This window comes from Glycine max, chromosome 6 (genome assembly GCF_000004515.6).
Source record: "Glycine max cultivar Williams 82 chromosome 6, Glycine_max_v4.0, whole genome shotgun sequence".
NCBI lineage: Eukaryota > Viridiplantae > Streptophyta > Magnoliopsida > Fabales > Fabaceae > Glycine > Glycine max.
This window is the reverse complement of record NC_038242.2, coordinates 5,168,315-5,183,231: the sequence shown is the minus strand read 5'-3', so window position 1 is coordinate 5,183,231 and position 14,917 is coordinate 5,168,315. Positions and strand designations below refer to the sequence as shown.

At 30.9% G+C, this 14,917-nt stretch overlaps 2 protein-coding genes across 2 annotated transcripts; one reads left to right on the top strand and one right to left on the bottom strand.

Moving 5' to 3' along the window:
* Nucleotides 1-5,911: 5,911 nt before the first annotated feature.
* On the top strand, nucleotides 5,912-9,673 carry LOC100790631 (uncharacterized). Its single transcript, XM_003527743.5, has 4 exons — nucleotides 5,912-6,562; nucleotides 6,679-6,858; nucleotides 7,633-8,070; nucleotides 8,210-9,673. Exons 1-4 carry the CDS (start codon nucleotides 6,203-6,205, stop codon nucleotides 9,098-9,100), a joined length of 1,869 nt encoding a protein of 622 aa, XP_003527791.1. The 5' UTR covers nucleotides 5,912-6,202; the 3' UTR covers nucleotides 9,101-9,673.
* Nucleotides 9,674-10,573: 900 nt separating this feature from the next.
* LOC100791147 (uncharacterized) lies at nucleotides 10,574-14,508 on the bottom strand. The gene is made up of 4 exons (XM_003526354.5): nucleotides 14,306-14,508; nucleotides 14,050-14,164; nucleotides 13,740-13,854; nucleotides 10,574-11,438 (listed from the first exon to the last, which is right to left on the bottom strand). The coding sequence occupies exons 1-4, from the start codon at nucleotides 14,404-14,406 to the stop codon at nucleotides 10,936-10,938; spliced, it is 834 nt and encodes a 277-aa protein (XP_003526402.1). The 5' UTR covers nucleotides 14,407-14,508; the 3' UTR covers nucleotides 10,574-10,935.
* Between the last annotated feature and the right edge of the window lie 409 nt (nucleotides 14,509-14,917).

Below are 14,917 nucleotides of genomic sequence, written 5' to 3'. Positions count from 1 at the left end.
AACTTCTTTGCCAAAACTACCATTATTAAAAGAGTTATAACATATATACTTGTAAATTTATTTTAGGCGATAAACCTATAAATGAGGGTATTATTAAAAAACAAAAGAATTTTTTCTTAATTTTCTAAATTGATAAATATTTTGAGACAGATTAAAATACATAGAGACATATAATATGAAAAAGAGAAAATGTAAAAGCGATTGATTTAAGTGGTATGTGTTTTATTTTTCTTAAACAAGATATGTGTTTGAGTTATGTGTATAAAAAAATGAAAAGAAATCATTGTGAAAAAATATATAAAGAATCAAATGCACAGAAGTGTGTTTAAACAAGAAAGAAAAAAAAACTATTGTGCTGTGAAGTCATCATTGCATCAGACTGGGACAGGGGGAAACAATCACATGAAATTCATTTGAGAAGTAAACATCGAGATTCTTAGCCCAGAGCCGTGAGTATACTGCACTACATGCATTTCTATATGCCAAATTCCAATAGTCACCACTCACAATCATTAATTATAACAATATCATAATATATGAAAGTCATGCCCTGTACTTCAAAAGAAAAAAGTCATGACTTGAAAATGAACTGCTTTCATTAACAATTAAATTTGGCCAAACTATGGTACTTCATCTAGTCATTCGATTAATAAAATAATGGGGCATGAATTATAAACATGTAAGTTCAGTTTTTGTTTTACTCTTTTTTTTTCTATTCATTTATCCTTTTTTATTCTCCAAATGAGATATTAGTAGTATATTATAAATGTCTCATTAAAAGAACGTTAAATGGTAGTGCACTATTAGGCCGTCTGACATGATTATGCTAGTGTGTGCGAAGAATGTAAATTTATTACTACTTGTGCATTTTAGGTGTTGAAAATAGACATGGTAGGGGATTTTCTTTCGTGCTATAGTATTTAAATTTCAAACAACAGCAGTAATGAATGGGGTATGTTTCAAAAGGCATTAATAACCTTTTTTACTTTAAAGAATGCGTTAGGTAAAACTTCGCGCCAACTTAGAGATCTTAACAATATCCAATTAAATGTGAATTCCTCTCATGTTATCAAAGAAAAAAAATCATAAAATAACTCATAATTATTATTTATGTCCTCTTGATTAATTTATCTCATCTTTGGTCTCATGCTTTTACGTTTTTTTATTATTTATGTAAAACTTATTAATGCTTTTTGTCCTTTTTTCTCATAATATGATAGAATAAAAATCTAAACTAGTCATATGAGATAATCTAGATTCTTTATTTGCCCACGCACACAGGATAGAAAAAAGAGAGCAAAAAAACCCAAATGGTCAAAATTGGCTAGACATTTGTGTGCCCATTTCAATTACAGCCGTCGAGTATTCCACAAGGCAAATTGATAGATAGCCCTTCTAGACATTAATAAAGGTTTTGCGCATACAATCACACTTTTGTTTTGTTATTTTGGTGTTTGGAGTGTATATTACACTAAAAGTGTATTATTATTCAATGAAAATAGTTCACCCAGTATTCTAACAAAATGCATATTCCCAATTCCTTTCAAATAAAATTTAGGTATTCTTAGTTTAAGAGGAAAAGTGAAAGAAAAGAAAGAAAAGAAAATAAGTAAAAAGTGAGATGATATTTTAGCTGTTTGATAAGAGAGAAAATGAAAGGAAAGAAAAGTTGAAATATTTTTCTTCTTCTTGTTTGGTTAGTAAAGGAAAAGAAAATAAACGTATATAAAATGACATGAATATCCTAAATAATAAATGAAATGTATAAAGTAAAGTTGTAACAAATAAATGTATATTTTTAATAGAATGGATTTTTCTCATATAATACAAAAAGTATAAAGTAAAGTTGTAACAAATAGTGGTCGTTGTTTGCAGTAAATGAAGATGTACATGTTGCAACAAATGAAACAGAAAAGTAGCCCGGTTAAATAGCAGAAGCAGAAAAACTACTGTATTTTTACTCCTAAAAACATATGATTAAAGACTAGATAAGACTATGAAGAAGATAAAATAACAATTCAGATATTTTTCATTGATAATAATAAATAAAAAGAAATATATTTATATAATCCTAAATAATTTTAATCCATAGATAATATTTATCCAAACATCAACATCATGTTATTTAACAAAAATAAAAATAAAACTATAATATAAATATTTAATTCCTCTCAATATAATCCTTTAACCTCTTTAATTTATTCTTTTAAAAAATACAGTTTAATTTCATGATATATTTGGGTCTTCTTAAGCCCATCCTTACAAGCCCAGTGGACAATTTTGTTATTTTATGTAAAAGAGTGGTGTTTCTTTCCTTCTTCCATCCAAATTGAAAGGAACACAATTTTGTTGTGGAAATAATTACTTTTGGTTTCTTTTCCTTTATTCCTTAACCATTTTTTCAAACAGTGTTAATGTGATTTCATTACATATCACTTTAATATATTCATTGTCATCAATTTAAATATAACCTAATCAAGTATATATGCTCTAATATATATACATTGTATTCGAAGCATATATCAATTAACATGCTGAATGAATTTTAATGCTTCATTTTGCTAGGCAATTGAGGTAGTCCATTCTTCTATTACGAATCTGAATGACTTTTGAAACGTTTAAGATAATAAAAAATACTATATTCTCAAACATTCTTTGGTTGTGGAATATGGACGGAGTATCACTGTCATGGAGAGAAAATATAGTACAGCTAAATTTGACAGCAAAATTGAAGAAAACAAATCTATATATAGGTCTGAGGAGTGAAGCATTTAGAATGGTGACTCTTTTTATGCACAAAGGCATATACACGTATGTATTGTCTTAAACGTTTCGTTAGCTCTTCGGGATTCCAAAATACATAGCCAGTCCAACATGTCCAATTGAATGCTACCCCTTACTGTTATTGCTCTACGTTTTAAGAAGAATAGCACATTATTTAATTTGCCGCGAATAATAATATATTAACATTGCTCAAACGTAACCATCATAATTTGTTATGCTTATACATGCATGTGTGTGAATTATATTGTGATCCAATTAGTAGCACTCTCTGTTTACAGTGTACGTGTGCAGCAAATTGAGTCCTTTTCTTTTATGTGACTGTAACTTGTAATGTAACGTTGACACACGTTGTTGTTGTTGGCATGGTGTGGACTTGCTATCGATTTTCGTCCATAGATTGTTACACCGTATGGGTCCATTTGCAATTCACAGCCCAATGGTGTGTTAGACCCCATACCTTTTAAAATAAACCCAACAAAACCCAATTCAGATGACGAAAAGGCATATCATTATTTCACGTAATAATTTTTTTTAGCAAGAGGTAAAAAATACTAGTTACGCTTTATTTTTGCACAGAATTTTTTCACACGAGAGAAATTAAGAAAATGTGATAAAAATAGGTAATACAATAAAAAAAATTATAAAAAATCACACAACTAAGATAACAAAAAATAATAATATGTTACCAATGGTATAGACATTTTATTATAGCAAGCTTAATCCATCAAAGTGGCTTTCCTTATAATTAATATGAAACAAAAAAATCATAAACTTTTCATATTTCCATCAGGAAATGAGAAAATAATTATTAAAAGCAATTTAATGCGTGTTTGGGGTGACGATATGGGGGAAAAAATGGTGACCAATCGCACGGTGAAGCCATGTAAACACATAATTGCTTGTCAAAATTTATAGTGATAGCGTGATTTTTTTGGCCGAAAATGGGTTATGTTTAGAATCCAAACACACACGCACACTTATTGTTTCTCTTGAAAGCTGAGAAGTAGGGTGGAAGCAGGTGAATTTGTGTAAAATTTTAATTTGAAAGGTAAAGTGTTGACGTGTCTGGCTCTTCACCAACCGAGTCTTTGCTTTGCAAATTATCCATGTCCTATAAGCTGCTGTCACATCACTGTGCCAAATATGAACACGCACTACCGACCCGCTCAAACTCAATTTCGTTTTCATCGACAATTTCACACTATTTAAGTCCAGAACGTTCCTTTTAAGCCTTGCTTCTTTTTTTTTTGGGGGGGGTTTGATTACCCCTTGGTTTTACGAAAGCGAATAGTCTCATTCAAACTGTATGAGAAAATAGTGCATAAACGTAATCTAAAGTTGCCGTGTTCATTTGTTCTTCCAAGTGTAAGGCTTGGATTTCAAGTTATTAATTAAGAAATCGTATTCATATAACTGCAGCTACAGCTCTTGAAGCTAATTATGTTACTTTATTTTACTTCAGAGTTCTTTTATTAGTTTTAGGTATTCTCAAGGCGACAATTTCACCTCAATCATGATCATATGCTAAATATAAACGTCATTCCACCTGTGGCCGGTTCTCCGCCCATTTTATGAGAATTAATTCCTTCTCTTAGATTGCAATTTTATTAATCTAGTCAATATTTTTTTTTTATTCATAAGAATATGGTGTCATGGATGATTTACAACACTATATATCTATTCAATTAATTAAATTAGATCCTCATAATAAATAATTGATAACTTAACTAAAAGATGTAAAATATTTTTAATTAAAAATTATTAAAATAACATTAAATTAAAAGTACTTAATAAAATTACTTATCGACTATCTAATAGTTTTTTTTTTGTCAGGGACTATCTAATAGTTAAAAGTGGCAGAATATATATTCTTGCAATGTAATTCTCATTGCGAAAAAATTCTTTGAAAATAACGAGGAAATTCTCAATATAATTCTTAAAATTAAAAATATTTATTACTTTAATCTTCAATTCTTAAAATTAATTTTTTACTGACATTAAAATATTAAATAAATTTTATTTTAATGAAAAATTTATTAAAAGGACAACTGATATTTTAAACTATAAAATTAAGGCTTTTTTATTTGACAGATCTATAAAATTAAAGCTAAAACTTTGTAAAATGAAAAGTATAAATAAAGTGATATAGAGCTACTAGAATTTGGATTTCCCAGCATTATATTATAAGAACATAATAAACTTTAATCTGATATAATATTTAATAATTAAATAATTAGATGTAAACTATTAAGTTACAATATTTTTTTTATGCATATTATAAGCCACACAACAAACAACAAATTACAATATGATGTATAATTATTCTGTTATATCATTTCTTATTGTGTCTATCATACGTACTCTAATGATTAAGAATTTGATTGTTTTCATTCAAAGAAAGACAAATAAAATAAAAATTGAGATGAAAAACACACAAAATGTAATTCGACTGTTCATTTGGGTCTGAAGTAACAATAAATTTGTGAAGAAAGATGTGGGATCCCCTCCAAAAACTTTCCACCCAAAACCTAGCAAATTTGGGTAGAAAGATGATAGAAACTGATATGTTTACAAAATTATCTGGGTGTATGGATAACGTTAAACACCAAAAGAGTTCTCCCCCAAACATATTCGAATACGGGAAACCAAGAGAACTCCACATATTCGAATATGCACCATTTATATTTGAATATTTAGACCAAGACAACTCCACCTAAAACAAAAATGTTAAGTTTTCCAAATTATATACATACATATATATATATATGTATATGTATATGTATATATATATATAATCAAATATTAGGTAATATGATTAAAATGTATTAACTAAAAAATGAAGTTAAGTTCCTCCGTCTCTCAAATAAATTCTCCGGTTCAGATTTAGTTTGTTTAAAAAAAAACAATAAAGCAGAAAAAAATACATGAATAGAAACGTAATTAGACAAATATTTTAATTATATTTTAATATTTATTATATCACTTTTTTCCTCTTATTTGATCTTTAATAAATAATCTCACTTTCGATTGTCTTTCATATTTTATTTTTTTCCTTTTCATTCATTTTCTTTACTCAAACTTTCTTTCATGACAACCTAACAGTATAAGAGGGGGAATTTATAATAAGCAAGCGTGTGTTGAGATTAAATAACACGGAAATATGAAAACTCAGAAACTGTGACTCATTCCTCTTTGACTCCGATTCCGCATTGCATTTTCCTTGTGTTACACTCTCCCTTCCTCTTTTCTTTAATCATTCGTCTTTTCAAAACCTTAAACCATACTACCACATATATATTAAAAAAACAAACTACTATAACCTATTGAACCCCCCAAATCAACTACTATTCCTTAATTTCTTAAATCCATGGTTTCTTCCTCCGACCAAACACACTATTGAGCTAATTAAGACGGAACCATGTCGCCGATGAAGTTCTGGGTTACGCAGCCCAACAAACAACACGCCGTGAAGCTGACCCAATTGAAGCTCGAATTAGGCCTCTTCGGAGCCAGGCTCGGCGCCGCAAACGACAAGGTCGCATTTGAAATAACAGGGATTGCAACCAAGAAAGAAAAATCAAAGCCAAAAACGACACCTCTCCCACTCGTTCCCTTCTCAAAACGACGACACACTCACTGTCACACCACATGCTCCCGTAGATTCCTCAGTTCCAAATCACCCTCTCTCGTATGGGACGCACGCGACCTCTGCGGTTTTCATCTCCTCCTCAAAGACCACTCCCTCGATGTTTGCGACATCGCATTTCATGTCTTATATGTAAGAACAACAATATCTACTTGTTCTCTGTCTCCAACTTTTTTTTTTTATTATAATTTTCTTTATTTGTTTATTATATTTTCATATATAAAAAAATGTTTAAAAATGAAATGCAGGGAGAGGGAGAATCGAAAGCGAAAATGACGGCGGTCGGAAAAGTCGAAATGAGCGTTGCGGTTGCGGAGTTGATTGTGAGAGAGGAGAAGAAGACGCAGTCCAATTCTCATCATCAATTTCAAAGAAGGCTTCCAATCAAGTTGAGGGTCAATGGTTTATGCATAGAAGCTACCCTTTTGGTACGTTCCAAGTTCCTTTTCTTTGTTAATTTTTTTTTTACTTTAATTAATTATATGTGCCTTTTGGCCTTAGTTAGTCAAACCCATTTCATAAGCACATAATAGCAGAAGTGGAAAGTAACAAACACTTGGCTATTTTGTTGAAATTTTCTATGCATGTGTGGATACAAACTCATCAAACAAATTGCTAATGTCATATTTTGTTGTTTGAATTCATGACTCTCGTCTATCACTCGGTCATTTCTGTGGCAATTCACTTTCAAAATAACGTAATTTGACCGTGATTAAGGAGAAACTCGTCTTTTTGTCTTTACTTTTTAAATTCCTTCTGGGGAGTAGTAATATGTATGTGTAAGAAATATTACTAATATAAGTACATTTATATTTTTTTAAATAAATAATTTTTATTATGCATTTAATTTCTATAAACTATGACAGTCAAGTAATTACAAATTTTCTTAAGTATAATTTTTAAAATAATTCATATAAAAATGAATAAACTTATGGTATATTTTGTGATTCACAGTCAAAATGCATTTAAATTGAATTCTTTTGCCACAATTTAGAGAATTCTCAAGTAAAACGCACTGAATAACTTGTACCATGTATCAACTCTGTATTAATGTGATTAGTATATGAATTCAACTAATAAGAATTAAAATGTTGAAAAATATGTGTGAAACCTTTGACAGCCTCATCTAGCAAAGAAAATTACACAAATGTGCAAACAAAGAAAATACAATTTCTCAGTGGGTAACGAAAGTTTTTTAACAGGTCTCTCTGAGATTATTGAAGTTGAGGGATTCTAATGGTGGTGACTCATCAGGACCCTCTGAAAACTTGGTCCAGTCAGAGCCAGAGAAGAAACGCGGTATTATAGAGAAAGTGAAGCATTTGACTAGCTTGGGAAAGAAAAACAATGCCAAGTTAGATGAATTGGAACAAACGAGTCCTTATGACTCGGATAGATCCCCCGTGTTTGACTCGGATGACTCGTACGATTCCACCACAAGCAGTGGCAGCAGTAGCAACAGCGGTGGAATTCACAACCCACGGTCAACACTCTCAAACGGGTCTGAGAGGTTTACAACCTCGGACACAGCAAAGACTCGTTTGTCCCACTTGCCACGGAATATAAGCCTCAATGGTTGGAACTATAAGACACCCACAAACGAACAACGAACTCAAACCTCGTATCCTGGTCCAATCACGGTAAGTTACATTGTTTTTTTTTTTTTATCGACAAAATATTATGTTAGTTAGTGTTACATCGTCTTTTATGTTGCCCCTTCAAAAAAAATTTGTAGACTAATTAGACAATTTTATAAATATTATTTTTAAATTATTGCAGAAATCAGATAAACTTTCTCCACAATTATGCCATAAAGGCAGTGCAAGAAGCTGGGAATACAAGGACTTTTCAAGTAGAGATGGACAAACAAAGCTGAAAACCAATGTGTTTTTTGCTTCCTTTGACCAAATGAGTGAACGAGCCTCTGGTGAGAGTGCGTGCACGGTTTTAGTTGCACTCATAGCACACTGGCTCCACACCAACCATGGCATGCCAACAAGAGCACAATTCGAAAGACTCATCACACAAGGTTCATCTGAATGGAGAAAGCTATGCAACGGTGATTACTACTCAAAGCTCTTCCCGGATAAGCATTTTGATCTAGAGACAATCATAGAAGCCAATCTGAGACCTCTTGTTGTTCTCCCTCAGAAATCATACACAGGTTTTTTCTCCCCTGAGAAGTTCCAATGCTTGAAAGGAGCCATGTCCTTTGATGAAATTTGGGACGAGATAAAGAGCAATGTGGGTGATAAGGAGCCAAGAGTTTACATAGTGAGTTGGAACGATCATTTCTTTGTGTTGAAGGTAGAAGCAGATGCTTACTACATCATTGACTCATTGGGGGAGAGACTTTATGAGGGGTGTCAACAAGCATTCATACTCAAGTTTGATGATTTGAGTGTGATGTATGGGAAAACAGACAAAGCAAAAGAGGTTCCAATTAATCGTGCAAGAAGTGGGGAAAGCCGTGAGAAAATTTGCCGCGGAAAAGAGTGTTGTAAAGAGTTCATCAAACGGTTTCTAGCTGCTATACCACTTTGGCAACTAGAGAAGGAGGAGAAGAAATGGAGTGTTTCCAGTCCCTATCTTCACCGGCAATTGCAGATTGATTTCCATTATAGCTCTTCATCATCATCATCTGCTTCAGCTGATTCTTTGTGGTCTTAACAAGTGATCCTTTAGAAGTCCAACTACGGAGCCAAGTTAGGCAGGCACATTCATCAGGGCCTTGTGAATTGTCACCCAATGAACATGTGCAGAAAGAATCTTTGAAGTTTGAACATGTGTAGGATCAATGCTTTAAAACTTGGGGGTATCGAATTATGTGTCCTGTCGCAATCTTAGGTAGATATGCTGGAACAGAGAAAAATTGCCTCTCCGCATCAAATTGGTGCCAGGAATGTTTTCTGCTGGTTGACCTTGAGCAATTGTTACAACCAGAAAATGCTAATTCACAAGAAATTCAGTTTTTTGCGGCTGTGCCCGTTATTTGGTGACAACTTCTGACCATGTGATTGATTTTTGTTACTGAAATTGATGATCAAGAACATTATATGAGCATCATTAGTTCATACAATAGGTATTCTTTCGGGATTGATCCTTATTTGGTAAAGTAGATTTGGACGAAAAACGAAAGGAGTGTTTGTATAGATGCTATGTACTTGTTCTTGTCCAAAATATTTCCTTTTTCTTCGATCAAATTTTAAAGGTAAAAAAATTAACACCATTTTATCCCACTTATACTTTCATTTTTTTTTCCCTTGTATCTTCCATCCTCTTCGTTTCTCATTCTATCATTTGCTACATTAATTAATATTTTTTCTCTCTATCTCTCTTATTAGTTATTTCTACTCATACATCCAAAAGTACAGTATATGTTTATCATTGGTCAACCGTATATCATGATTGTTATCTTTCACTTATTTTTTTTTATCTTAAATATACTTATGCGGATGAAAATAAGATGAATGAAACTTTCTCTTCAAAAAACTTGAATTGCAGAAATCAATTTTGAGAGAATGTTTTTTATTCTTCTTTCTCTTGTTAACTAATTATTTTCAATTATATCATTTTTCTTTCCCTATCAATTGTGTTTGAAAAAGTTTCCCTCAACATAAACGGATGTTTACTCAATGACAGGTGAGTGTTACTTCTATGTTCAATCTATGAAACCTTTCTCAACTGGTGCCACAGATAACGTCATGAATGGTTCAAGGCATGATCAATTGAAATTTTAAGACCCTACGATACCCGAATTTAAAATCATGATATGTCATCAGTTAAAAAAAAATATAATTGACGAGGTCCAACCAAGAAAAGTTAAGATAACTTTTTTTTTTAAAAAAATATCAACGTCTACATCATCCAATTCAAGAGTACCTTCAAATAGTCCATAGTTTCATTGCGAGGTCGCCATATAATTTCCACTGTCACTAGTCACTACATTGCATTCACAGGGGAAACCATGTTCATCTAGTTGGTAACGTGGAAATGACGCATTTTACTACGGTAGAGGACCCACCATTTTAATTGAGTGTCTGGTATATGCAAAACCAATTTCGTTAGAAATCGTGCATAGTAATTTATACAAAACCAAACACACTACAAAAACGTGCATAATTTTACACAAAACCGAACACATGCTACTAATCCACCGTTACAATTCTGATTGAAGTTATTATTTACATAACCCATTAGTACTAACACTAACACATAACTGAGATCAACATCTCAAGTACAATAATGCCTAGGCTTTCCAAGAAGCATAGCAAATCACACACTAGAGACCACAAATTCTCAAAGTTAGTACACACTATCTTTGGCTTCAAACAAAACATCTAAAATATGCGTTCAGTTAATTGTACCGTTGTTGGTTGCATTCTCACATAATTGTCCTTTGAAGCTCCAACTTTTTACCCTTCTGGGAGGTTCGAACAATTGCCTGTTTCAAACTTCAGTTTCCTGAATCTGACCATTTTTCAAAACTAGGGGATGATGGTACACTAAGGGGGTCCTAACCTCAATGATAGATCACATTTTTGTGTGCATGGATTCACAAAATCCCCTTTAATAATGAATAATTGGGATCCCCCACTTGAAGAATTTTTTAAGTTATTGGCTAGTAGATTCCTAGCACCACCACCACCAACAAGGGCAGGTCCACCAGTGTGAGAAACAGATACATGTGATACTTTGAATCCATGATGATGATGTTGTGAATTGTCATGTTGGATGTTGTTATTGTTGTTCCCATAGTACAGAGGATAAACTGAACACAATTTTGGTGGAGCTTGATGTTCCACGCATTGCTTTTTACTAGCTGAAGGTACATTCTCGGACACATATTGAGACTTTGTGTTATTATGATCCTTTGTATTTGGGTTATTAAGCAACGTGCCATGAGAAAGTTTTGGAACCTCTTCGGTACTGCGACTTAGGTAGCATCGTTGGTTGTTGCGTTGACTCCTTGTGGCTTTTGTTAGGGAGCAACCCAAACTCAGAGCAGCTGAACCATATCAAACACCCACAGCATATGTGTCAAACATTTCTAACCAATTAGTGCATTTTATAAATTAGAATTGGAAAGTGGAAAACTTATACTTTCGTTAAATAAAATGTTTTGTTTTTTCCGTTTTCTTATGATTACTTATTTTCATATTTTAGAACACTGCTAGAGTACACGATATTTTTTCGTACGAAGTCTTGACCAAATGCATGTGTAAATCATGGAACACTGTTTTCTTACATAATTTCGTCTGAAAAAATTGTACCAAACAGCATTTTCGTTCTCTTACTTTTGGTTCCCAAAAATAAAGTAGAAGAGAAATTAAAAAAATAAAACATTTTTTTACATGTTTGAGACGGGAGAAAGTGAAAAGAAATAAAAATAAAAATAAAAAATTATCCCCCTATTTGATTGGATAAAATAAATATTTATAAAATAATATAATCACTCTAATATATATGGAGCATACTAGCACACACACCATTTTTTTTTATGAGCATATTAACCATCAATACCATAAATATTTGGAAAAAAAACTATTAAATCCTTTGTGTCATTAAGTTTAATATAAGAATATTATAATAATTTATGATTGAATTTTAAAATAATTATTTTTCTCTCCTCTTTCTTCTCTCATAAACATTAAATTATCAATCTCTCTCCTCTCTCCATCATGATATAAATATATTATGAAAATTTTGTATTATATATATATATATATATATATATTAGTTTATAGTATTTTTAATAATTTCAGGAACATAATAAGCATAAATAAATCAAATTAATATGAAATGGTTCATTTTTATATAATATACAATAAAATGAATGTAAAAAAATGATAACGTAATTTTTTTTAAAGAAATGATAACTTTTTTTAATAAAGTAATAAAAAATTAGTTTCATTAACGTTACAAAAAAGTTCTTCATAAAAAAAATCATTATGAGAGAACTTTATAAATTATTTTGTTAACATAAAAAACAACATAATTTGTCATCATTTTTTAGTATAAATAGTTTTTGGAAATTTTGTTATTTTTTCAAATTCGTTTAAATAGAATGAATAATATTATTTTTTTAAATAAATCTGAATCAGTCACATTAATTATTTTAAATAAATATATAATCTAATTTAATGTTTATGAGAAAAAAATGATTGATAATTTAATTTTTATTTGAAAGGAAAGATGAGGATGGCTGAAAATTTAATGTAGATAGAAATGAAAGAGATGAAAGAAATGATTATTTTAAAATTAAATTATAAATTACTATAATATCCTTATATTAAACTTAATGAGAGAAAGAAGTTTAATAATTTTTTAAAAAAATATTTATGGTGTTAATTGCTAATACACTCATAAAAAAAATAATGTGTTCATTAGCATTAGCATTAGCATTCTCATATATATATATATATATATATATATATATATATATATATATATATATATATATATATATCCCAATCCGGACCTGTCTGGCAAAATGTAGGATTTCAATTTTAATTTTTAAAATTTTAATGCCAAATTAAACCCGGACCTTTTTAGCCGATCTGATTATTGCTCAATTTTTTTTTTAGCAAACTTGCTAAAAGCTTTAAAAATTCAGACTTTTAAAACTTGAACTTCATTTTAGAGGGCAAAATTAAATTCAAGGTTTTTTCACCCAACCTTCTATAGTCCCCAACCTGCATTAGACCAACTGGGGTGTAGAGCAGAACATTTTAGTATTTCACATTTTTACCATCTCTGCATATATGATTCTAGTTCTTTTAATCTAAAAATGCCAAGTCTCCTTCTCTTTTTGTCCCATATGGGGAGAATTACATTTTAATTCAGGACTAAAAAATAAACACTCTTTCCTCTCTAATCAGAGAACCAAACAAGGCAAAAGTGCTTTTTCTCTAATTTTCTTTTAAATTTCCTTCTAATTTTTTTCATACCAAACAAAAGGTGTTAAAGAAAGCAATCTTTAACACTACTTAATTTTTATAGTACTACCGACTACAAAGTGCACATCCACCAGTCAGTGCTGTAAAAGAAAAGAGATAAACTCATGGATATTTTTCTGATCTCTTTTCACCATGGAATAATGGATGTACGGAGATCGTATAAAATGAAGTGTGTTAAAACATTCTTTTTCCTTTTTATTTGTTAATACTGGAATACTTGATATGAATGAACAAAAGTTCCAAACTTTGATATTTTATTCTTGAGTTGCTACTCCTTTGATTGAGGAAAGAGACTAAACAGAAGAAATGGCGCAACTTGATGTAAGAGTTGAGTAAAGTAAAAATACTACCTTCGATGCAAGGGCACAAATACTCTCCAGTTTCTGTGTGCTCATCACGTCGAATTATTGTATCAATAGCATCATTTGTTCTCTCCAAAAGTGTTTTAAGATCCATGTATTCAGCCTATCCAAGACAAAAGAAAAATGAAGATTATTATTACTATTATTTATTCAACATTAAAAAAAAAATTATCCTCATATGATATTTCTCTTTCCACCTCCTCAAGAAATAAAATAACCCACAAATCATTTTTTTTTACACAATATAAAATAAAATAGTTGAGTACACAGACAAGCAAGAAAGCAAGGGGAAGGTAACCTCGGAATTGGCTTTAGAGTAAATAATTTCCTCTGCCCTGAGCACAACAACGGGTAGCTTCTCTTGGTACTCTTTGTTCTTCTTAGTAGAAGACCCATGTATCTCGTTGACAACCCTATTATTATTCAACAATAATAAAAAAAAGAAGAAGATTAAAGTGAAGTAAGAAATAAAAAAAAAAAAAAAAAGAGCAAAGTGAAGTAAGACCCATGTATCTTCTTTTTTTGTGTGTGTGTGTTGGTAAGAGAGGGTTGACCTGAAAATTTCTTGAATGAGAGTTCCTCTGATGGGTTGGTGTATTTCACTGTGCCAAGCTCTTTTGACGCAATCGTAAGGTTTGGAACCGGGGCGGGGCATGGTGGGAAGTGGAGAGAAAGAGAAGCAGAGTGCTCTGTTCTGTTTGTTTCATGAAGAGAGACAAACCCCACATGTGCCTCACATTATTCTTATTAATTATTTGTGGGTGGGTAAGTAAAAAAAGGGGGTAACTTAACTTGTACTCTAGTTTTTGCTTTTTGTTAATTACTTCTCGACTTCCAAAATTGCTGAACACTGCCATCACAATGGGATACCATCAAATCTATTTTACCTTTTTTTCTCTCTTTTCTTTCTAGTACTATCACTCGTGAAGAAATTCAAATAATAACAAGAAATATTATTTAATATTAAATAAAAAAATATTTTTTTAGTGGTATATAGTTAGTGTTATTTTGATAAATCTAAAATTTTCTTAGATCAACTGTAATTATATATTGTAAGTAAAATTAATTTTTATCTAATAAGTTAGAAAGATAAAGATAGTCTTTGATAAAATAAAATAAAAAATGATATATTAATTTAAATATTTTTATTAAAAATCATTCCTTCA